The sequence below is a fragment of the Tasmannia lanceolata genome, unplaced genomic scaffold (genome assembly GCF_043159265.1).
Source record: "Tasmannia lanceolata isolate RefF3 unplaced genomic scaffold, GAP_Taslan_0.1 ptg000005l, whole genome shotgun sequence".
Classification (NCBI taxonomy): domain Eukaryota; kingdom Viridiplantae; phylum Streptophyta; class Magnoliopsida; order Canellales; family Winteraceae; genus Tasmannia; species Tasmannia lanceolata.
Window position 1 is genome coordinate 22,919,584 of NW_027518682.1, and position 25,095 is coordinate 22,944,678.

The window sequence follows — 25,095 nt, forward strand, 5'->3', positions numbered from 1 at the left end:
CTATAAATAGCCTTCACTTGTGCTAAGGTGAGGGTCCTGAAAATCTGAGAACCAAAACTCTAAGCTTTTTGCTCTGACATTGCTCTGCACTCCTGCTCATACTGACTTGAGTGTCGAAGCGCCCGTCCGGAGTATCACTCCGGGTTGGTCCTCTGACCCTTTTCTTTCTTGTCTGTACTCTTGTGCAGCGCAGGACTCAACCAGCCCCTCAGTCGTGGCTCGTTAGTTCGGACCACCCAGCCCTACCATAACCTGTTACCGATTTTAGGCTTAACAGCAATTACTAAAACCAATAGATAAATTAACACAATAATACTTATTGGCAATACCATGTTTTGATGATTGGACTAAGATGAAGGAAAAATGGCGCAGCCCAAACACCAAGAACAATAATCCACGTTCAAGCAAAGAGCAAGTAATAACAAAACAAGGGCAAGAACTTTAACACAAAAATCTCACTTATTGCCTCTTGCAAAATTGTGAAGCTACTTTTATTCAACCGTTCCACTCATTGTCCCCCTTCCAAAAATATCTTCCGACATTTCCAAAAGCAAACAAACACAAAGATAACTATATCATAAGAACGTAAAATAAAGGATCAATTACTGTTACATGCTGGAGAGTTGAAAAAATGACGAGAAAATGTTGAGTTTTGAAAAAACACTAACAAATGCTACTTTATTAAAAAAAAACTTTCAACTTGCTTTAATCTTTCTCTTCTTGGTTGTAACCATTTTACTGTTTTACTTGCAGGTTTTACACTCTTTCATTTCTAGGTTTTACTCCGACGCATTTTGTGTGAAACGGCCTCATTTTCCGGCGATAGAAGCCTTCTTCTCCGGCGAAACATCTCATTTCTCTGGCAGCAGATGCTCCTTTGTCCTGAGGGATTCCGAGGATCAACAACTATGCCTTTCTTGAAAGCCAAGAGCACCGATCTATCAGTGTTTATATCGTCATGTGAGCAGAGGAATAAAATAGAATGGGAAGATGAGAAGGAGAAATTGGATTATGGACATGTTGAGAAATCCCATTTGATAATTTTTTATTGTGTTACTGTAGCTAATAGAAAACTCCACTACCTCTCTTAACTTCTAAACTTGTAAAAGAGATGCTATGGCAACGTCATATGTTCATCATTTTCGTGCTATCCAATGGACATCAAATGATTAGTTATTTTCAGAGAGGATAAAATCTTTATGCCAGAATTTGTAGAACTACCCTGTTTTGATTGCTAGAGTGGTCGGTCCAAGGTAGGCGATGTTTACCACCGTCTAATATTTGAACGAGATCTACTTGATCGAAGGCAAAAAGAGTTCTGAATGTTACTGGAATTAAAAAATTTAGTCGAAGCCAAAGAAAATTTATTGAAGGGTTTCGAGATCTCCCCCTCTTCTTCTCAACGCAAAAACAGGTACTCGAAGCCAAAACAGGATATTCGAAGCCAAAATTTACTTGGTCGAAGTGAAAAATGTGTTTCCTGTAACATTCGCCGTTGTGTTTTTCGTTTCGACTAAATTTTTTTAGGCTTCGAATAACTGGTTTTTTTGCTTCGACTAACATGTTTTTGGCTGCGACTAAAACTTTTGAATTCCAGTAACATTTGGAACTTTTTTCGTCTTTAACTAATATATTTTAGCTTTGAGAAATATTTGTTGGCTTCGACTATTATTTTTTTTTGCTTCGACTATCATTTTTTGGATTCGACTATCATTTTTGGCTTGGAGTAACTTTTTTTTGGCTTCAACTAGCATTTTTTGGGCTTCGACTATCATTTATGCCTAACTTACATTTTGCTTCGGGTGCCTAGCTTCTTATTTTGGCTTCGACTATCACTTTGTGGGTTTGAGCTATCGATTTTTTATTCGCGTTACATTTTTTAGCTTCAAGTAACCTATTTTTTGGCTATGAATAACCCGTGCGAGTACCATTTTGGCTTCCACTACCCTTTTGCCTAGTGAAAGCTCTTTGGGCAACTGATTTTAGCTACAGCCACTAGAAAAGGGGAAATACTTACAAAGATAATGAGATTTTGGATATTTGGAGGAGGAAAAAGAAAATGAGAAAGGGGCGTCTCTAGAGAACTCCTTCTAACCTCTCAAGACAAATGAGCATATGCCGGAGAAATGAAGATGTTTCGCCGGAGAAGAAGGCTTCTATCGCCGGAAAGATAAAGTGTAAAAACAAAGAAGAGAAAGATAAAGTAAGGTTAGGGGTATTTTCGTCCTAAAAAGTCATTTTTTAATAAAGTAGCATTTCTTAGTGTTTTTTCAAAACTCAACATTTTCTCGTCATTTTTTCAACTGTCCAGCATGTAACAGTAATTGATCCTAAAATAAATGCCTATTAAAATGAGAAAGCAATCAACTACTTTAAGTAACTTCCCCAATATTCTGTTGGCAAGGAAATCACGTTTCCTGAATCTTGGAATTGTAATTTGTAAATATCTCAGGCCTTGTTATTTTGCAAGCTTCCATGAATGCAAAATGTTGTAATCTTGCAATCCTTCTAATAATGGAAGTTCTCATAATTTGCCAAATCACCTTATTCACGGAAACGGACCGGTTTCCGCACTTGCCGGTTTTGCATTTTGATATGATACGTATCTTCAAATTCTTGGATTACATCAAAAAATAAAAGAGAGAGATTGCCTGTCGCCATGACTAAGTGTGTCGCCTAGAAATCAGCCTTTCACTGTAATCGGAGGGGATGAGATTAAACTCGCAGCAAACCATGCATGTATTTTAATCTCAGCCCCCACATTACGTGAATGGCTGATTTCTGGGCAACCCAGTTAGTTGTTCTTGTGGTGAAAGAAGCTCAAGAAAAAGAGAGGCCAAATTTGGCTTTATCGGAAAAGAGCCTGATTTTAAGGGTGAATTTTAGTGTAGGAGTCTCTCAGCCCAAAAAGCTCCATGTAGCCGATTAAAAAAGAAAGGGGAGTTAGTGCAATTATCAAAACATGATGGTGCGAATATAAAGGTTATTTTGCTCAGTTTCCCATATTTTGTGTCGTTATGTATGTTGGGCACCGTGTTTTGTGTCCCTCGAAAGGATAGACCTCCAGGTGAGCCGAATAAACTCACATTGTCAACTTGCCAAACATATTTTAAATGAGGAAAATGATTGTGAGCTATGAGCTTGAGGGCCAAAACACATGTGAGCCCACATTGTTAGGATGATCCAAAGCATTCATTTGAAAGGCCCTTACATAGATAGGGTGTGTACAAAAAATCAGCTCCATAGGATTATCCTAACCCATCCAAAAATGGAGGGCAAAATGGACAGACATTGTTTGCCACAAATCTGCCCATTTTTGCCCTCCGCTTTTGGAGGGGTTAGGATGATCCAATGTAGTTGATTTTTGGTACACACCCTATCTATGTTGGGGCCTTGAAAATAAATGGTTTGGATCACCACAAAAAATGTGGGACCCATGTGTTTGGGCCCTCAAGCTATATGAGCTTTAAGCTCACAATCATATTCCTCATTTTAAATTACTTTGACGATGATCAAGAGATGTAGTGCCAAATTCTAACCCGAAGATGGGGCGGGCCGTCACTAAACGGTTCAGCCCAGGGCCCAGCCTTGAGGTCAGGTGGACAACTTAATTTTAAAAAAGATGAACAAATAAGTGTTTTGGCTCCATTAAAAGGATGAAAACGCGTGATACACATCTGGTACAGCTCCGTCTAAGTTAGGAGTATGGAAGAGAGACAGACACATCTCTCTGGAACATTATCTACCAAAATGCAATGCCTAGCTAATTAGAGATGGTGGAGTTATTGGCATGGGAGCTCTTATTAGTTGTTATGAAACAAGCATGAAAAAGTTAATGTGAAAATCGTTCTATTCAAGTGCCACGACTTTTTTCTCCTAACCGTTCATTCGGAATCCATGAATTGAACGGTTACGATCTTTGAAAGAATGGAATTTTCTAATTACGTCATCTATGTGGAAAGGAAGCACGGACCCAATAGAATAGAATAGAATATACTAGGTTCATAATAATGTAATTTGGATCTGGCTTCTAGACGAGTGTTAAAGAAACTCACCGAGAGTTGCAGTGGAGAAGGTGGGGGTGCCGGAGATGATGATGATGATGATGGTATTCGTCTCTCCGTCTCCTACCAGCATCACATTCCAATGGGCCAGATCTACCACCACCTACAATCTCCACGTATTGGCCTGCTTTCACCAAGATTACGAACCTCTCTTTACTCTGCTTAGGAACCGAGTTTGCTGCCTCTTGGATGCTCTTCAACTTCCCTGTCCCATCCTTGGCCACGGTCACATTTGCACTAGGTGTGGGTGTTAAATGCCTAATTGGCTGTAACAAAATTAAACAAAAGAAAATAAAAAAGAGGGGGAGAGGTTGATTGAAGGCATCCGGACCTCCTAATGGCTCGATTCGAGAGGAACCATGACTCTCCTACAAAGTTTCATTTGCTGTAAAATTATCTTCTTCTCTTTTCATTGAATTGCTAGTACATAAATACAAGCAAGAGGGAGTGCCACATCACAAGCACACTTACCCACTAACAAGACATATCACAAGTAACTAACTCCCACTACCCTAAACACATTAGCCACAACTAATGGCCATTACACCAAAACACACACCCACTACTATGCACCAATTAACCCCACATACAACATAAGAAAATACACATGACATTCCTTCCCCCTTACAAATGACCTTGTCCTCAAGGTCGAATTATTGGATAAAAACTTATTCCACCAAGGTCCTAAATCTTCATAGTTGCGATCAGTTGAACCTCGCCTCCAAAATCTATCGTGATCAAAAGTTGTGACGAAATAAGATTTTTCATGAAGCCGCTTCAAAATGATGAAATGATCATGATGATCCTTGATGGTGTTTTCAACAAAACTATTCGTATCTCCACCGATTCTTGCATTTTTCTCCACCTGAACATCAACACTTTCAATATTTAACTTTTCTCTTTCTTTACGCATTTCTTTGATCTCTTTGCTGATTTTTTTTCAAGCTTTCCGCAAATCCCCAGTGTTCTTCCATCATTTAAAAAAAAACACTTTGATTTGCTGGAAATCATTACGTAGGGATTCCAAAATCTCTAATGGCACAGCCATGGCGTAGGATCTACCGCTCTGATACCAATTTGTTACGTGCATAATTGGCCATAACACAAATAAACTAAATAGAAAATAGAAATGAGGGGGGGGAGAGAGGTTGATTCGAGGTAACCGAACCTCCTAACACTCAATTCAAGAGGAACCATGACTCTCCTAGAACAAAGTCTCCTTTGTGCTGTAAAATTCTTCTCTTCTTTTCATTGAATTGCTACTACATAAATACAAGCAAGAGGGGGTGCCACATCATAAGCACACTTACTCACTAATAAGAAACATCACAAGTAACTAACTCCCACTACCCTAAACACATTAGCCACAACTAATGGCCATTACGCGAAAACACACACCCACTACTATGCACTAACTAACCTCACATACAACATAAGAAAATACACATAACAGTGGGTTCCTGAAGCAATCTCCTGTCCTTTGCCGAGACCCAGATAGGGAGGTCTTGTTGGAATTTAAGGGTCTGATCTGTGACTTAATCGAACCCAAAAGATGTAAGTTGAAGCGAGAATCTGTTACTTGAAAAATAAAATCTTTTTCTGTTGGAAATCGAAATGAACCAGTATTTATCTGTTTTGTAGAAAACGTTTTTGAAAAAACAGATTGAGAAGAAGGCTGAGTCGTGCCACCGGTCACTCTTCTTAAGAATCGTATTCGCCCCCTACCGGTGTAACCGGGATCCGCGAACCGCAACTCCAAGATAAAACAGCCGAAGTTTGGCTCCAGTCCATGTGCACTCGCTGACTGGTCCACCCAGAACAACCTTGGAACTGTGCTCAAAATGGAACGGAACGAAGGAAGAAGATGAACAGAATAATAAAACAGAAATCCTTTCTTGATGAACACCAGAAAGTGCAAAAACATTTTTTGATTTTTTTTCTGTGTTCAAACAAATCCGAATCAACCCCTTTTATAGATCCCATGTGACCGTTGGGAAGAGCCACTAAAAGACAAAAATGTTTCTCTCCAACAGTAATATTTGTGACTGTTGATATTAGAAACGGTTTTGCAATTAAGGAGGGGTGCTATACAAAAAATAAGGGGTAAAAATTAAAAACGTTTTAGAAATAAAAAGAACCTTTTCATTAGAATCCAAACCCGGACCCCGGCCCGGCGAGACGACGCGCTCGTGTTATTTACACATTGGCTTCTGCTCTTCTAAAAGCCCATGACCCAACAAATTCTAAAGCCCCTTGAAGGCTCAAGCCTTTCTCCAACTCTCCATCTTGTATGGATGAAAATAAATTTCTTTCAAAGCAATGTGGGACTATTAATTTGCCTTTGATCTAGAGAGCACAACATGCACACACACTCTAAGGTTTTGGGTTCAAGTCCCCATTCCATAAAAAAAACATTTGATTTCAAAACAAGTGGGGAAACTTTAATTTGAATCTTCCCACCAAATTTTAAACCCCAAGGAAAGGCATCTTTGACTTTTCAACTTTATTTTTCTTTTAAAATTTCTAGAAAGTCTTCTTCAAGTCTCCACAGCTTTTGATGGATTGGATTGCTGAGACGGTCGAGTATGGTGAGGATTTTTGAAGCGATGGCCAGACTATTGCTCGTGAATTGGGTTGAATTCTTAAGAGCCGACAGCATCTCCACTTGTAACTCGGTTGAGATATCTCCCAACCCGTCAAGGCAAGTCTCCTGATCGGTGACCACCCCGGGGAGCCACGTGGTCGATCAGATAATCAATCATAAGCTCAGAGAGCTGCAGGTTCCCTCCATCCCCCAGCATCATCATCGAAGATCAGAGCGACGTGTTGAGTCGATCCACCGCTTGTTGGAAGAGATCCTGGCAATTGCCAAGTGCTGCCTTGACTCTCTCATCGCTGACTTTCGCAGCAAGTGTCGCTGGCAACGATGACATCTTCGATAGCTCGTTGATGGCCACTTGCAGCGAGAGCTTGAACAGCGTTTCTGGGTCGGCCATGTTGGAGCCCTTCAATTCATCGAAGAGAGGCTCGACAAGCATGCTTCTTGGTATTGGGTAACGCTGAAGACGGCCTTGATCGAGTTCACGGAGTCTGTTGTAGCTGAATTCCAACGATGATAACTATTAAGATGATTGCAGAAACGCCGATGATAGTGTACCTCTTGCGGGATTTCTAGCGATAGGCCCGCTCTTCCTTCTCTGTTTCCTTGTAAATGTTAGGGAATGCCTCACCAGGGGTGGGACTAGGGGTGTAAACGGATCGAATTCGAATCGGATATGGCTATATCCGAATTCGATTACAATATACAGTATCCGAATTCGGATTCAGATTCGAATTTGACGGATATTTAATATCTATTACCGAATTCGTATCCGTCGGATATTTTTCGAATTCGGATATTATCCGGATCCGTTTATCCGGTAAATTCGAACATTTTATTGCAGCACTTTATCTTTCTTCTCCTTCTTACTCATCGAATAAATTTTCTAAAGCCTAAAACCAGACCTCTACGTTCTCTTCATAAAATTAACTCTCAAACCCCAAAATATAAGAGATCCTCTTCTTCCTTTTAAAACAAAGGCAGAGAGAAGCGGTGGGGATGGATGATGGTGTTGGTAGTGGTCTTTGAGTTTTTTTTATGTATATGATGGAATGGGTTTGGGCTATTTTGAACAGGGGAAGTGGGAGTGCTGATTGTGGAAGATGAAGAGAAATGGGGATGGAGATGGGGATTGGGTTAGAAATGGAGGTGACTGGCGGTGATGTAGGTGGCTGTGAGAAGGTGGAGAGGGGCGGCCGTGGATTTTGGTGGGATTTGAGGCACCAATGAATGCCGGAGATGGTGTCTCAACCTCCTCATTTCTCCTCTCTCTTGCTTCTCCTTGCAAACCTTAGTAGTCCCCTCTTTTAATTGCATTTTGGGTTTTTATATAACCCTAAGTTGGAAAATTGATCTAAGCCGTCCATTTACCATCAATGACAAAGAAAAATGTTGCATTACTGGATGATCCATACCGCCCTAATCGAAAGATCCTAGTTAATTTGGATGAGCATATCTAATTGCATACTTCGATAACATTTTGATTATCAAAATGGCTAATTCGGTGTGTGAGGTGTTATAGCATCCAACTGAGAAGCCTTGAAAAAGTAGCCTTTAAAATTTCTGACGATCAACAGTTCACAGTGGCTTGTGAGTACAAAGTCTGTGGTGGGCCAGCACATCAATGGCTCAAAAGACATAAGGGGGAGAGGCTACTTAGGATTTTCCTAGAAGAATTAATATTGACTTAATTGGTTGACGGGCATTTCCTAGAAAATATCAAACATAACTCACGCTGCACGGCAAATAGAATGAATTTAAGAGATTCCCCAGTATTGTCTTTCTACTTGTTTTGTCCCGTTGAGACCCATTTGGGGATATTATTGTTAGAATTTTTATGTGAAAAAGTTTTATTGTAATTCAAACTTACAATGGGGTGTTTTTAGTCATTATATGGGACTTGCTTTATGTTTTTAGGCTTCGCATTCAAATTATTTGGGCTTCCCTCCAAAAGGACTAAAGTCATGAGAAAACTTTAGTCCTAGATGGGAAGTGTGACAAGGTGAAAGTGGTTATATATATACTTTCACTCTCTTAGTCTTGTGAATGAGCAAGAGGTTATGGGGATCCTACGCGCACGGATCGCCCACTTGGGTTCGGCGGGCTTTTGGTCTTACCACACACGCGCGCCACCCGGCCCGGCCCGATGCGGCCAGCCGCGCGTGGGCCCAAGGCCTTTTCTTTTTCTATTATTTTTTTTTCTTTTAACGATTCAAGAGTTTATTTATTTTGTTTTAACTCTTTTTACCGTTTAAGATTCCTTAATCGTGGTTTTGTGACCGTTTGGGAAACGTCTCTCACGCACTAAAAGAGTGCGACATTTCACCCTAACGGGTCGATTGCTTTTCTATAAAATCAGTTTTAGAGAAAACAAAAAGACATCCTTAACGGATTCTTCTTCTGCCCTCTTTCTTCCCTGGTTTTTTGCTCTTTCCCCAAGCTTTCTGATCGAGGCTTTTGGCACATATAAGCGAGTTCTTAGGCATCCAGGCTGCGTGAGTGCACACTCTTGGAGCAAGAGTTGTTGTATCCTGGAGGCATATGCCAAGACGCCCATCTGCACCATTGATTCATCATAGTGGGGGTGAGATTTGCCTTAAAGACATTGAAGATCCTTCGTGCCTCAGCTCGATAAGTAGTCTAGCTGTTTCTCTGTTTCATTACAATTGATTCTTGCAGAATAGTTACTGTTGATTTATGTCTTCTAAAGTTAAGGGGATAATTCATTATATGGTTTTCTCGAATCATAAATTACAGATTTACACATCATTTTTCTAACAATTATGATTTAGATCTTGCAGGAAAAGATAAAAAATTATGTTTGTATACATCTAATACAAATAATTTTTTTGATTAAGACTTAAACAAGAACCCATGAACCCACCACTCCCACAATTACTCATTCAAATTCAATAAAATCCTACTGATATTGAGACAAACCCAACTAATATCTCTCATCATCTTCCAATCACAATCATTTTTCAGTAGTCAACCAAGTTAAAGGCCCCTCACTTAAGTAGCCCAAAGTCAACAGGTGTACCAGTACCCTTCAACCACTCCGCTCCTTGTATGAAATTGGCCACAGTATATTTCATAGCCTCTTTCTTGTTAATAACCTTATAGCCTGGCCATTTAACTCTGCGTTTAAGGGTAGCTCCTGGTCCTTTGTTGTTATATTCTGCATAAACCAAGGTCTTTAGAGCGAAGTTACCATCCCAAGGGAACCATCCATCTGGGTGGATCAAGTCCTCGATCGTAGACTCCATGATAATGGTTCTCGAATACTCTTTCCATGGTCTTCCAAGGTAGCTCTTGATTTTGTTCTTCAGAGGGACGAGCTTTTTGTCTGCACGAATGATGCAGTTGTGTAAGACAATTCCGGTGGTCTCGTGCCTATCGATCCTTCCCTGAGCGGTGACGATGTTCTGTTGGTTGTCCAAGGGTTTCCTAACGACCATCGTGCAGCTTTGGAAGACGGCAGCGGCATCACCAAAGATGAAGTCAATGGTGCCTGCGATGACACAGCTTCGATAGAATTGACGGTGGGTCTGAACATACAGAGTGTCTTGATAACCTTCAATCCTGCAGTTCAAGAAAATTGATCGGTCGGATTGAACCCTAAGGGCGACGGCCTGGTGCTTAATTGTACCAGCTGTGTTTCTGAATGCCATGTCTTTAGCAATGAAACCATCCCCTATGGCAGCTGCAAAACAAGGAGACATTTAAAAGAATCAGAGGGTAGCATTTAATTCTTATTTTATCAGAGAAATGTGTACTTCGGTGTAATTACACGCCCTTAAAAAGTAAGCGGGCCCACTTGTGGAGGTTATCTAAGCCGTTTATTTGTTTGTCCCTGAAGTAGATAGCCTAAGCCCCAAAAATCTTTTCCACAAAAGGATCCTGACCTTGGAATATAGTTGACATAAAATAGATTGTTTAGAATCTTCAAAGAATGATGGTTTAGAAACCTCAGCAAATTGAAGGATTAAGGAGTTTTTAATAAAAAGCCAGTATGTTCTGTGGCTGCTGGGATTCGAGCCCAGGTCTCTACGGCCACAACGTAGAATTCTTACCACTAAACTACAGCCACTAGTTGACAAAAATGTGTTAAAAGCATTATCTAATAAAATTAGGGCAAATGGATAAATCAACTCCCCATTTGTCTATCTCTCTCTCTCTAACCTAGAGGAGAGAGAAAGACACATGGGGAGTCTATTTATCACTCCCCTAAAATTAATGTGAACTAAGGTTATAACCAAAGTTCTTCGGTGGCCACTTACCAAAAGTGGCCGTCTGGAAAGTGCTGGTGCCATCGACGAAATTGTTGTTGTTTGTGACTATCGTCTTCCTAGCACCATCTCCATACATGGTAACGTTCGTCATCTTCTTCTCTACTATTACTGCCTCGTTGTAGATCCCGGCCTTCACGTAAATCACATACCTATCACGAAAACCAAAAACAAAAGGCATATTAGATAATAGAGCCTTAAAAGGGCGCCTTTGGTTAAGATCCTAGGTCTAAATTAATTGAGAGTTCATTCATGCACGTACGGTTTAATTTACATAATCCAACATTGTACACTGCTCAGAATATAAGAGAAGATATATTCTTTATGTTAGGAGGTAACTAACGTTAAAAGCCTCAAGCATATGGACTGCGTTAGGTGAAGCCCTTTAAACCTGTCCTATATAGTCATATACCTAGGCAGGCCATCACTTGGGACCATAACATTACCCTATGCAAGCTTCTGCATCTGTCCTAACCCACTCTATGGCGTCTTCACTCTAGCTTTTTTTTTTCAAGCAGTTCTTTCCATAGGTCTCCCCTCATGTGACATCCCACTCTATGGTAACCTCACTCTTAATGCCAAAAGCCTAGAGCTAATGAAACGTGTTAGCCTAGGTCCCTTAAACCAGTCCCATACCATGCTGGGTCCCACCTAGTCCCATACCTAGGCACGCTTCCACTTATGATCGTACGTAACACCTTAATTAATATAAGCAAAACAACAAAATATTCGTAGAATTATAATATATAAATACGCTTACCTTCCCTTGTAATTCTCGGGCATCATACCCAGTGCATCAGAAATGGAAGTGTAATCACCACTACCGTCTTTAGCCACGACCACATTTGGCTTGAGCGCACCCTTCTTGGAATGCTCTGCCAGCACCCTCCGTTCCTCAGCGGACATCCAATCAGGGAGACCGTCCTTGCCTACAGTTGGGGAGTTCGATTCCAATAGGCGGCGTTGGTTAAATCCCGGTATCTTGAGCATGGAGAGGAGTGAAGCCGCTTCATTGACAATTGCAAGCGCATTGCTAGTCAATTGCTTCGCGGCTACAATGGTATCCTCCATTTTGGCTTTCAATTTCCCCTCTGGGAACCCATCCACACATGTTTGTTGGTACGAAATCGCAGCACTCAACCATGTTTTAAGGTCATGGGCTTTTTCAGGGAGATCTCCAATTTCATGGATGTCAAGATTTTTAACTGTGGCTCTTAGATCATCAATGGCATAACCGAAGAGCTCCTTACAATCGTCCAAGGCGCCTTTTATTTTTGGGTCCTTGGTTTCGAAGGCGGACGAGCGATTGAAGGCCTTGTGGACCTCATCGATGATCACTAGAACAGCAGTCTTCATAAGATCCTTGGGCTGAGCGGTTGAATTAGAGCCTACTGCATTTGACAAGGTTGACTCACACACCTTCTTATAATCCGTGGGAGCACACATCATCTTGATTGCCTTCATAGACGAGGAAATTTGTTTGGTGGAGGAAGTGGGGTCATCAATGACATTGGTCTTTGCGTCATGTTTAGATTGATAGACGAGGGCAAAGACACCAGCAGCGATGAGGATGATGAGGACTAGAGTGGAGACGGAGATAAGGGCGACCCTCTTTCTCATTTTTTGATGCCTTTCGGCCTTTCGGCGCTCGGATAAGTGGCCGAACTCCTGAAAGGCAGACATTCTTTGGATGTTGGAGAAGTTGAGTTCCCTCTGCCTCACAATCTAAGGCAAGGCAGAGAGAGAGAGAGAGAGAGAGAGAGAGAGAGAGAGAGAGAGAGAGAGGGTGGAATTTGATCTTGGCTCCCCTTGTTTGTTTTTTATTTTAATTGAAAGGGCCTTTAATTTGAAAGTTAGTTACAGTTTGGGGAAACGGGTGAAGGAGATTCAAGCCGTTACATGGCATTTCGCGGCAGAATTTTACCCATTCTTTTTTATTTATGAAATTACAAAAGCACCCCCTCCTAATTTTAATGAAGTGCAATGGGCACCGTTGGTAACCGTAAAGTTTTAAGGAATAATGGCGAATTCAAGGGCATCCTTGCAAGTACCTGACCTTAAGCGACTTGGTGTGCCTCGTCAATGACCCTCACAGACTTGGTTCTAATTTTGATAGACGGACTACGTGTTTTCGCTAAAAAACTCAGACATCCCTCCCTATCTCTGTGGCTCCCCACACTTCAAGGAGGTCATCGTTGTTGCTATTATTGTGTAGCTTATAACAAAAATTTACTAATTAATACGTTTATATTTAAGTGGGCTTTGCTAGCGTCCATCGCAGAAGGCATCTCGCGGATGGGCTGTTGCATGTAAGACCAGCCACATCCTGGATTAAGACAAGATCTGCTGAAAAGTGAGCTTGTGTGGCTGCTCTCAGATGCAACAGCCCATCCGTGAAATGTCTTCTGAGATGATGAACGCTAGCAAATCCCTACTTAAGTAGCAGATCTAGATCTATTCACCACCATTGGGTCTGTTATGGGATCTTAGGGTTTTTTTTTAGACCTGGAATTTATCTAGGGACCAAGTCCAGCACCTTAAATTTTATTGATAAGGTAAAAAATATAATGAAGGTGACCGGAATTTATCTAGGAACCGTCAAATTTAAAATTTGGAAAGAAGAATTATTGATACAAACATAAGATGGCATGTGGCATTAAAGTGTGCTATTATCAAGTAAGTTGCAAAGATATAGGATTAGTTTCTTAGAATCGCGGGGCCATGCTCTAATTGACTACGATCATATTCAATTAAATAGGGCTCTCTGTAGGGAAAGGTCTTTCCCTACCTCCACCTAGCCTACGGAAGTTGTGCATGCCGAAATCCGTAGAAAAAAACCCTTACCTATGGATTTTGGTACTTTTCCCTACGGACAAACCCAGTTTTGTTGTAGTGAGATACCCGTACCCATAATAAATCCCGGAGCCACCTAGTAATAGTAATGGAACTTTGTGCAAATCGATACAAGTAAACAACGAGCATCCGACATCTCCGGCCAAACGGTTAGGCAACACTATGGCGCCTGGGTTCTGATCTTTATTATCCTCCTGATTTCCCCACCCAGTCAGTGAAATGCGCCGCTTGCCAGTTTTTGGTGGTATGTTATCTGCGACACATCACAAACGTGACAGTTCGAAATAGAAGCTCTCCTTAATGTATACGAGCCATTCGAACTCTATAACAGTCGGCAATTCGAATTCTAATCTTTCCAAAGGCACACGAGCTATGAAGATGCCCCAGCTTACAATGGATTGAAACATGTGTGTTATCTAAGTGCCTAGTTGGCAAGTAGTTGGACTAATTGACACACATGTTGATAAAGCAATTGCACTAGTCTTCAATAATTTTTGAGGTCCGCTCCGGGGTCACACTTTTTTTCCGGGTTAAGAAAAAAAGAAGGTATTCGCTGGTCTTACTCTTCGGTAAATTTCTTCTCTCTTTACTATAGACCAATTGTTAAGAGTACTTGTTCACAAGGCATTTGAAGTGACGTCGTTTGATTGTAAGTTCGTCAATTACTCGGAAACAAGTTACATTTTTATTAATTGAAAAGGCATTTGAAACCTTCGATCGAAAGACTAGGGAATATTAATCAGTGATCCAAACCATTCATCTACTGGGGCCATCATGTATGGGTAGTCTCTCATATTTTCCCAAGAGAGAGAGAGAGAGAGTAATTTCACACAAATGTTGGGAAACTTCCAATGATTCAAACAATTCATCCCGTGGGTCCAATCATCGATCTTTCACCAATTTGACTTGGGATCAAGAAAAAGATTAGATCTGACAATATATAATCATTGGATTGCTTAGGATGTAGATTAGACAATTATGGTAGATTTAGTAGTTAGGTTAGATTAGGATTTTTTATCTTTATCACTGATGACGCTAATCACCCCCTATGATTGTAATCTCTTCCTATATTTATCCCTTTGAATGTTTTATATAAATATAAACTCATTAGGGTTTTATCTCTTCCTATATTGTAACGCATCAAGGATTAGTGAAATCTTTTATTTTATATGATACTAACACCATTGAAGCTTTCCTTTGTCTAGGTAATGGCTTCCTTTTCTTTCAAATAAATCTATATCAGTTCGGAAAAAAAAAGGCCATTGAAGCTTTCCTCTCAAGCGCCCACCGGGCCTTGTGTTGCTACTCTAGGCCCCCCTCTCCCATTCATCTACCACAGATTGCAAAACCCTCCATCTTCAAAATGTATTTAGTTCTCTTTAATTATTGAGCGACTTAAGTTCAAACAAATAACAATGAAGCAAACAATTCTCGGATTTGTGAAACTGAGCACGGTTGCATCTCTTGCTAGAGACCTTGCTAGCATTAGTGGAATTCTTCGATCCGAGTGGGGGAGGGGGGTGATTCAGGAAGAAAAATACGAAAGTGTAATTTTTTCAACATTCTAATGTTCTTAAACTAGACTACAAATGCTCCTACTCCAGCAAAGTCCCATCGTATACTCGACATGCACCAATTGATGTCAACCACATGTTGCCGTTGATTAGCTCTGCCCAAGTGAAATTTGCAACTTGCTTTCTGTCATGTAATTGATGATAGCTGGGCCAATTGACACGGCCCGACAATTCCGATCCAGACCCGTAATTCATGTATTCTCGAAAGAAAAGTGTGTCCAGTCCATCGGTCCCGTTCCACTCTAGCCACCCATTAGGATTGATCAAATCCCCAAAAATGACTGCATAAAAACAGTCGTAGGGTACGACTTTCATGGCCATCCAAGGAATGATGTGCAACCTTGGGCAGTTATAGTGCCTTCCTGGCCCGGGAGGGGCTTCCGGACAAGAATTGTACAATTTTGGAAGACGGTTGACCCTTGGCCGAAGATGAAGTCTATGGTGGCATATATGTTACGTAAAATTGGTGAAAAGTGTGAATAAAGAGCATGTCTTGGTAACCATGGATGCCACATTGGTAGTAGACAGACATGTCGGAGTCGGAACCGGAACGCACGGCGACTGCCTGATGGGTTTTGGGTCCGGCCGTGTTCACAGAGGAGATGTATCGAGCTATGAAACCTTTGTCTTTCACTCTTGCAAGTAGAGAAAGGTGAGATGAGTTAATCTTTGTACGGTTTCTGTTATTCCACATCTACATTATGTTTCATTTATAGGAAGCACTATTTGATTGAGTTTCATTTGTATGCTATTGGACCATAAAAAGGATAAAAGTCAAAAAGTCATTTTAACAACCAATGGTAAAAGGAAACTTTTGGGTCCCACATCAGGAACACATATGGGAAACATGGACCTTTGATCTTATAGAACATGGTCTTGGTTCGGTCCTAAGTGGACATTCAATGATAAGATAAAGGATTGCAAAAAATCAAAGATTTAGCTTATCTGGGCATAATCGAAATTAAACATATAAATTAACTATTATCATGTACATTGGATAATGAGGAGAGGAAAATAGGAGAGAAAAAGGATGTGAGAGTTGTTCTCCCTCCCACACGAAAATCATATTTATATAAGATATATGAAAATTACAAGTATGTCCTCATACATGAGAAATACGTCCAACACTCACCGTCAAGCTGGAATGTATATATATATATATATATATACACTAGTAAAAAATCACGTGCGATGCACGGGCCGACAAAGAACTGTACAGACCACATCATAGGTTGATCCAAACCGTCCATGTGATGGAACACAACATAAATAGGTTGTGCCCCAAAAATTATTTCCATAGGCTAATCCTAGCCCTCCAATCTATAGAGGTTTCCATAATATGTTGTTCCTCATAAATCGGATGGTTAAGATCACCTTATAGATTTTTTATTAAAAAAGCATAAATGAGGGGGTAAAATTGAAATTATGTGACTTTATAGGTTTATCCAAACCGTCCATGTGATGGAACACAACATTAATCGGTTGTGCCTGTAAAATCATTTCCATAGGTTGATCCTAGCCCTCCAATCGATATAGGTTGATCCTAGCCCTCCAATCGATAGAGGTTTCCATAATTGTTGTTCCTCTTTAGGTGCCCGGAATCCGTCAATATTTTGCAAGTGTCCTGCATGAGTAATATAAAGTAGTTCCTTCGTCATTGTCATATGTCTTTACCTCCTGGTAGTTTTTTTCCATAATTGTCATAGACAGGTAGCCTGTGTCGGTACTTTTCGTATATAGATTTCGATTTTACCCTCACATAGATAGTATGTACAGATATGTGGGGAGGGCAAAAAACGGTAAAAAATCATCCACACTGACGTGTTAAATGGACAATAATTCTCCCTTTTCTCTTCTGCTATATAGTATTAGATATCTATCTACTACAATAAGCTGGGATGAAAAGAAAAGAATTTTTTGATTTTTTAAAAAATTATATGAGAATTACACATCACTTTTTTTGACTTTTTTTAACAAATGCACCCATTCAACTCACATATTTTCAATCCTACCCCTAATTTATGCTTTTAACAAAGGCACCCATTAAAGCCATATAATTTCAATCTTACCCCCCTCCTTTATGGTTTTTTAATGTAAAATTAAAACCCCATAAGAGGTCTCTCTGGAACTCACAGACGTCTCTTTCTCTCCTCTTCTGATTTTGTAGTTTGATTCTGCACTTTCCAATTCTTCTAGGTTTCCACGGTTACTTTTTTCATCATCTTCCCTGTATGTGTGACGTAAAACCCTAATGATCTATTATCTTTGTTCTTCTATTTTGGGTTTTCTCCCCTATTGTATGCTATTTTCCTGGTTTGGGGTTTTCCCCTTTTATCTTATATGAATTTCTTAGGGTTTGCAATGTAATTTTCTAAATCTGTTTAAGAACCAGTTTGGATAATCTGTGATTCTCTTTTTTTTTTTTATATATATTTTTTTACTTTGGTTTGGGGTTTGGGTTTCTTTTCTTTTTCATTTTTCAGCAGTGCGGTTTGCCCAGTCCAACCAAACTCTCATCCCATTTGTATTCAAATCCAAGCCGTGCTCTTTTTTTCTTTTTCTTTTTTTTGCCAAGTTGGTCTTCTATGGGCAACCCAAATGCATTTCCCTTGCCTTTCTTTTTTTTTTCTTTTTTTTCGATTTTAGCTGGTCTCTCTTTAGATTTACATTCCCTTTTTTCTTCTTATTCTTTTGGCGATTGATTACGGGAATCAGTGACTTGGGCTGGATTTGCAGAGATTTCTACAACATGAAAGGTGATTTTACAATTTCTAATCTTAACTCTTGCGAAATCTATCTCAAGGATTGGTTTCGGGCTCTCTTCGTTCATCGGCTGGGGAGTTCTCAAGTTTCATTTATTTCCGTACTTCAACTACATTATTTCCATTCTTCAGCTGGATTATGTTTTATATTTTTAACGACTAATTATGGGTCATTACATCCTGACTGTAGGGGTTGTCAAGCCCAGCATGAGGAGTAAGATATGGCACAATAAAGGCATGCTTATTCTTTCTTGAATACATGTACTGTATAATTGTGTTTTTTGGGCTTTTCAGGCTTATAGTTACTGCATTTTAATTTTTTTTATTGACTTGGTTCTTGGCTTTACATATTTTTTCCTATATGGCTGTGGATATTTGGGTTTCAACTCTAAAACTATTAAAGGGCTTTACGTGGATGTTTCCTTTTCTCTATAATCTGTAGAGGAATTTGTCCGACTCTTTTTACTTTGGTTTACAATTTCCAATTAGCTTCTCACTGCCATGTAATGCTCAATACGCACAGTCCTTTAAGCGAAATGTATACCACAATGTCAGATGAAATTAGCCAGCTGGATTTCGCGGACATCTCTAGCTTGGTTGTATTTTTGAAGAGATGACAGCATCATTCTGGTTAACGTCGAAATAAATGTATTGTATACCTCTGTTTTGATACTTAAGGATCTTATGGTATATAAATTTAGTTATTTATTGACTTTGGTTCTTAGGTTTAGATACTTTGTTTTTTCTGTATGTTTGTAGATATTTTCATTTTTTCTAACAAGATTACACATCACTTTTTTTGACTTTTTTTAACAAATGCACCCATTCAACTCACATTTTTTCAATCCTACCCCCTCCTTTATGCTTTTAACAAAGGCACCCATTAAAGCCATATAATTTCAATCTCACCCCCTTCCTTTATGGTTTTTTAATAAAAAATCTATAGGGTGATCTTGACCATCCGATTTAAGAGGAATTATGGAAACATCTATAGATTGGAGGGCTAGGATCAGCCTATGGAAATGATTTTTGGGGCACAACCTATTTATGTTGTATTCCATCACATGGACGGTTTGGATCAACCTATGACGTGGTCCATACAGTTCTTTGTCGGCCCGTGCATCGCACGGGTTTTTTACTAGTATATATATATATATATATATATATATATTATATATATATAGTAGAAGAGAAAATAAGGGAATTTTTTGTAGAATTACACATCACTCTTTTTGACTTTTTTTAACAAAGGCACCCATTCAACACACATATTTTCAATCATACCCCCTCCTTTATGCTTTTTAACAAAGGCACCCATTAAAGCCAAATAATTTCAATCCTACCCACCTCCTTTATGCTTTTTTAATAAAAAATCTATAGGGTGATCTTCACCATCCGATTTAAGAGGAACAACATATTATGGAAACCTCTATAGATTGGAGGGCTAGGATCAGCCTATGGAAATGAGTTTTGGGGCACAACCTATTTATGTTGTGTTCCATCACATGGACGGTTTGGATCAACCTATGATGTGGTCTGTACAGTTCTTTGACGGCCCGTGCTGTTTTTTACTAGTATACTATATAGCAGAAGAGAAAAGAAGAGAATTTTTTGAAAATTCTATTAGAATTACACATTACTTTTTTTGACTTTTTTTAATAAAGGCACCCATTCAACCCACATATTTTCAATCCTACCCCCTCCTTTATGCTTTTTAACAAAGGCACCCATTAAAGCCACATAATTTCAATCTTACCCTCCTCCTTTTTGCATTTTTAATAAAAAATCTATAGGGTGATCTTAACCATCCGATTTAAGAGGAATTATGGAAACCTTTATAGATTGGAGGGCTAGGATCAGCGTATGGAAATGATTTTTGGGGCACAACCTATTTATATTGTGTTCCATCACATGGACGGTTTGGATCAACCTATGATGTGGTCCGTCAATTCTTTGTAGGCCCTTGCACTCCAAGTTTGTGACAAGCATATTTCAGCTTAACATGTCCCAACGGTTTGGTGAGCATATCCGCAAGCTGATCTGTAGATCGAGTAAACACTGTGCGAATTTCACCTTTTTGAATTCTTTGACGAATGAAGTGACAATCCACTTAAATGTGCTTGGTTCACATGGAAAATTGGATTTGTAGTGATATGGATTGTAGCCCTGTTATCACTATACAATTGTGCTGGAGATGGAGATGAAATACCAATCTCTGATAAGGAGCGTAGCCAGATCAGTTCTCCACTTGTATAAGACATGGCTCAGTATTCTGCTTCTGCTCTTAATTTGGCTGCAACATCTTGCTTCTTACTCCTCCAAGATACCAAGTTACCTCCAACAAATGTATATTATCCAGAAGTTGACCTCCCGTCTACTCGAGATCCTGCCTTTCTTCATTAGTAAATCCTCCTATTTTCTCATGGCCATATATCTTGAAATACAAGCCCTTCCCTAGAGTACCCTTCAAATACTTAATGATTTAAATCACTCCTGCCCATTGAGAGTTATGTGGAGATCCGCCTACAAGAAAAAGGGCATTTTCCGGCGGTCTATACCGCCGCTAAAAACTAGGCTATACGCCGGCAAAACATTCCCCGGTGGATTACCAACGGTCACAAAACCGCCAGCGATACTACTGTGCGCAAAGGTATAGCCGGCGGTTTTGGTATACCGCTGGTATATATACAATTCCCGGCGGTCATGAACGCTGGCTAATGAGGGTAGAAAATGTTGTATAATTCCCTATTCCCGGCGGTTATAGTCCGCCGCGGAAAATAATACTAATCGCCGGCGGTTGCTAACCGCCAGGAATAGTTTAATATATTCTACTTTAATTCAGGTATTGGTGGGTGTCTAGACTGCCGGAAAAAGTTTGTAACTATCTGCACAACCTGCAATGAAATACGAAAAATGGTTGGACTTAAGAGCCATTTACTTATAAATGACATTTAAGGCCATTTTGGACATCCTGGATAGGATGAGAATATCTAGTAGAGCTATGTACATGATGAGCTATATACTTGAAAGCCTTGAAAGAAGTGTAGTTCTAAAATTTTATTAATTTACGTCGAGCAAATTACAACACCTATAGCACATGAAGTTGCCACACCTCAAGGACATGATATAGATAAGAAAGCTAGAAAACAAGCAACATAAAGATGAGCAGTGTAGTGGTACAGGTTAAGGGAGGACCTGATCCTTGAAACCTCTTCAAAGCATTCCATCAGCCTCGTCCAACACAAACATCTTAAAATAGTCAGGACGAAGATATTGTCTTCGAAGCATATCTAAAACATGAACAACACTTGAAAGAATGCGCTGATCCTCCTTCACACTAGTACCACTCAGACAAGAATGAACCTTGACATCCAGATAATCACCAAGAGCCCGCATAACCTTTTGACCTTGACACCCTTTGTTGGATTGCTGAGGGCTTCTCAAATCCTTCAAAAGATAAAAAAAACATCAATTCAATATTTCTCCCTAGAACTCATGAAACGACTGACCGTAATTATGGCAAATGAGATTTCTGGACGGTGAGCCCATATAAAATAGTCATGTAAAAGAAAAGTGAGCTCGCCACTATCAAAACATGATCAATAGCCGTATTGTTTCCTACGTCAAAATATGTAAAGACTTGGTTGTAGAAAATATAAAGATGATCTCCTAGACATTGAAGGTGATCCCATCTAAAATAGTCATGTAAGAGAAAATTTAGAAGATGAAATGAGCTTAGTGCTTTATCGACTAATGAAAAAGAAGGTTAAGATAAAAACAGAAAAGAAAAGGGGGGGGGGGGATTTGCTAGCGTCCGTCTTAGAAGACATTTCCCCGGTGCCCTGTGGGGCTGCCCTCACATTCAACAGGCCATCGACTCTAGCAAATCCCATTTCAACTCAATTACTTGAAGCTTTGTATCTCAACCTTAAAGTTCATGTTTGTGAACCATGAATTTATTTTCCATGGAGTATTAGCTTACCTAATGGTTAGGCTGAAAACAAGGAAGATAAAAACTCCACCCGAACTACGATTTATTTTTTCCATTCATCTTAAGAATCACTTTTAAAAGGGTCACACAACCTCGGCAGCTTTTTTTACTTTCCACGTACGTGCACACCAATGCTACTTTCGTTTTTCTTCTTTTCACGTCCTTTACATGGAACACGTGTCGAAACATCTCTCTCCACCTCTTTTTTTCTAACCTTGGAAAGTTTTTGAGACATTGTTTCTCTGGATTCTAAATGAAGAATATGCGAATGCAAAAGCGGGCAAAATATCAAAGGAAAGCGATAGAGAACTGTAAATAAACCCACTGTGAACGCCCGAAATTTTTTTCCACAAATACCCTTATTTAAAATTTTGTACCCCTTTGAAAGGGGATGGCGTTTTTGTCTTTGGAAAACTCATTAGGGTGAGGACTTTTAATAAGAAAACTATAAATACATCCTTTAGATATGCAGAACATAACTCCAACCCTAATCATTTATGCAGCCATAGAAAAGAGAGAGAGAAGCAAATCGAAAGAGACGAAGATCGAGGCCAAGAAATCGGAGACGCAAATCGAGGTAAGAATTTAAACACATGTTTATAATTCGTAGGTGTAATTAAAGAAAAATAAAACAAAAAATCAAAGGATTGAAAATAAGATTTAGATGCCGGGATGATTTACGATAATCTAAGGGATGAATCTATAGGTCCCTAAGAGATTAAGAACGTGTTAAGAACCCTAAGAATTTAGTTTTGGGCTTATATCCTAAAAGCCTTGATTAATTTTTGGTAATTAGATCTGAGAATTTTTAGCATAAAATTGGATTAGATGGATTCCTCTCGTAGATATGAATCCAACGGATCCAGCCACGCTCGAATCGGAGAAACCCAGTATGTGCAAGCGGGCATCCGAGGGAGGCGTCCGAAGGTTGTTCGGGCGTCCGAGGGAGGCATCCGAACGTTAAGGAAATCTAAACCCGAGAGTTGGTTTTCTGGAAATCTCAGAGGCGTCCAAATATCTGCTCGGGCGTCCGAACACAGGAATTTGTGAAAACTTCAGAAATTTATAACTGATTCGTTTCTTGTCCGTTTTCAACGCTCTTGTACTCTACGGACATGCCGGAAACGAGTTCTTTCTGGTAAAAATAGTTTCAAGAAGTTTTGAAAATTTTAAAATAACAATAATCCCAAAAATAGTAAAAAGAACCATAGAATTGATATTAATAGTGGAACTTATTAGGAATGTTCCTAATATTGTTTGTAGGTAACCAAATTGTTCTGTGAAAATGATTCGAACTACAATCGAGGTGAGTAATAAGGGACTATACTAATGGGTTATCCCAAACCAATTTTGACAATATTCTTCTGTTCACATGCTTTATTATTTGAAAACTAATTTAAATTATTGATTATTGCACCCCTATTGAATATTAAAAACCATGATACCTTATAGATTGAGACTGTATACCCATTATAAACCTTTTTGAACCACATGCTATTGAATACATAACCTTTTGAATATCGAATCGATTTTTCTTGAGATACTAGTTTATTTCTAGACCCATAGCCAATGGGGGAATGCATAATACCTTTGGTACTTAGATACCACTGGCCAGTGTAATTACTGTCATATAGTAGACAGATATCGAATCAATAAACATAGCATTATCGATGTCTCAAGAAACTTTGACCTATCGAATTTGACACCCATATTGAATATTGAAATTGAATGATGCCTTATTTCTGAAATTGATGCCCATTGAACTACTAATTACTGTTACCATTGAATGCCTTACTATCTTTTGATTGCTTTTGCTTTTGATGCCATATCTGTTACTGTAGCTTATTATTACATCACTTGAGCGCGTTTAGCTCACCCTTATTTAATAGTTTCAGATCCTGCGGAGTGATTCCAGCTTGAGGTTGGAGCGGAACTAAAGACTTCTGGAAGTCTAATTATTTGCTTTATTTACATATTTAGTGAGTAATTGCTTTTAGTAGGCATTGGATCGACATAGATTTATTTTATTTCAGTATTGGGGATGAGAGGAGACTGAGTTTGATGTAATAGACTAGACATATGTTGGTTGGATAGTTTATGAATGATTAAGAATTATGGATTTTAATATATTATGGATTGATCATGGTTCTGTTTTATCGTTAGCCTTGCATGCTTGTAAAGGCAACTTTACAGGTATGTGGCGCTGTCGCACCTCTAAGCCTTATGATTGTAAATTAATATGTTTGTGAGTGGCTTGGGGCGTGACACTCACCCTCTCGTTTTGATATTCCAATACCGGCCTCTTTTTATTTTTTAAAGTTTTATATTAGAAGTGTTATTCTTTAAATCTCCTTTTCCCATCCACGTACCCTTAAAATCTCTCCTACTAGACAATCCTAACCATATATTATGTGGATAGTTTGGTAAATTAGGCAATTATTTATTTTTAACTGATTATTTGTAGCCAAAAATTCGAAGGTTAGCATGCTTTGATATGTTGAAAATTTTGAGATATGGTCATCAATTGGATATCTTAACCATAGTTACAAGATTCTCCAAATAATTGAAAATTTCTTGAAAAACATCCCAATTTTTTGTCCTATTTTAAACTTTATTTTTTAAAAATTTATGAATAAAATGTGAATTTAAAGAGTTATTTGTCAATTTTTTATTTTTTTTTGAAATAATAAAATCATATTAAAGAGAGACAAACCCAAGACCGAGACGGTCTAGGGAAGAAATACAGGCCAAGTTGCTAATTCTTGTGACAAATATGAGATTATTTAAGTAGGAGTTACATGTAAATAGAATTTCGGAACCCTCTCCAAATATTTGTATATGTTTGCTGAATTAATCCCGAACCTGAAGTTTATAACTATGATCTTAACCTCTACTAATCCAGACAATTAGAGGAGGTTTAAGAAATAAAGTGGGGTGTGGAAATATCAAAATCAGGTCCTGCG

General features: G+C 39.1%; 1 protein-coding gene and 1 non-coding gene across 2 annotated transcripts; both read right to left on the reverse strand.

The window, feature by feature from the left end:
• Positions 1 to 9,458: 9,458 nt before the first annotated feature.
• LOC143876862 (putative pectinesterase/pectinesterase inhibitor 45) lies at positions 9,459 to 12,731 on the reverse strand. Its single transcript, XM_077378549.1, has 3 exons — positions 11,713 to 12,731; positions 10,944 to 11,104; positions 9,459 to 10,366 (listed from the first exon to the last, which is right to left on the reverse strand). Exons 1-3 carry the CDS (start codon positions 12,633 to 12,635, stop codon positions 9,672 to 9,674), a joined length of 1,779 nt encoding a protein of 592 aa, XP_077234664.1. The 5' UTR covers positions 12,636 to 12,731; the 3' UTR covers positions 9,459 to 9,671.
• On the reverse strand, positions 10,682 to 10,753 carry TRNAH-GUG (transfer RNA histidin (anticodon GUG)). The gene has a single exon. It is a non-coding gene; the product is annotated as a tRNA-His (tRNA).
• Positions 12,732 to 25,095: the final 12,364 nt, after the last annotated feature.

Coding starts and splice junctions, on each gene's coding strand:
- LOC143876862 (XM_077378549.1), bottom strand. CDS start 12,635: ATGTCTGCCTTTCAGGAGTTCGGCCACTTATCCGAGCGCCGAAAGGCC. Junction 11,105..11,712: donor CCCGAGAATTACAAGGGAAG/GTAAGCGTATTT, acceptor TTTTCGTGATAG/GTATGTGATTTACGTGAAGG. Junction 10,367..10,943: donor TTTCCAGACGGCCACTTTTG/GTAAGTGGCCAC, acceptor CTTGTTTTGCAG/CTGCCATAGGGGATGGTTTC.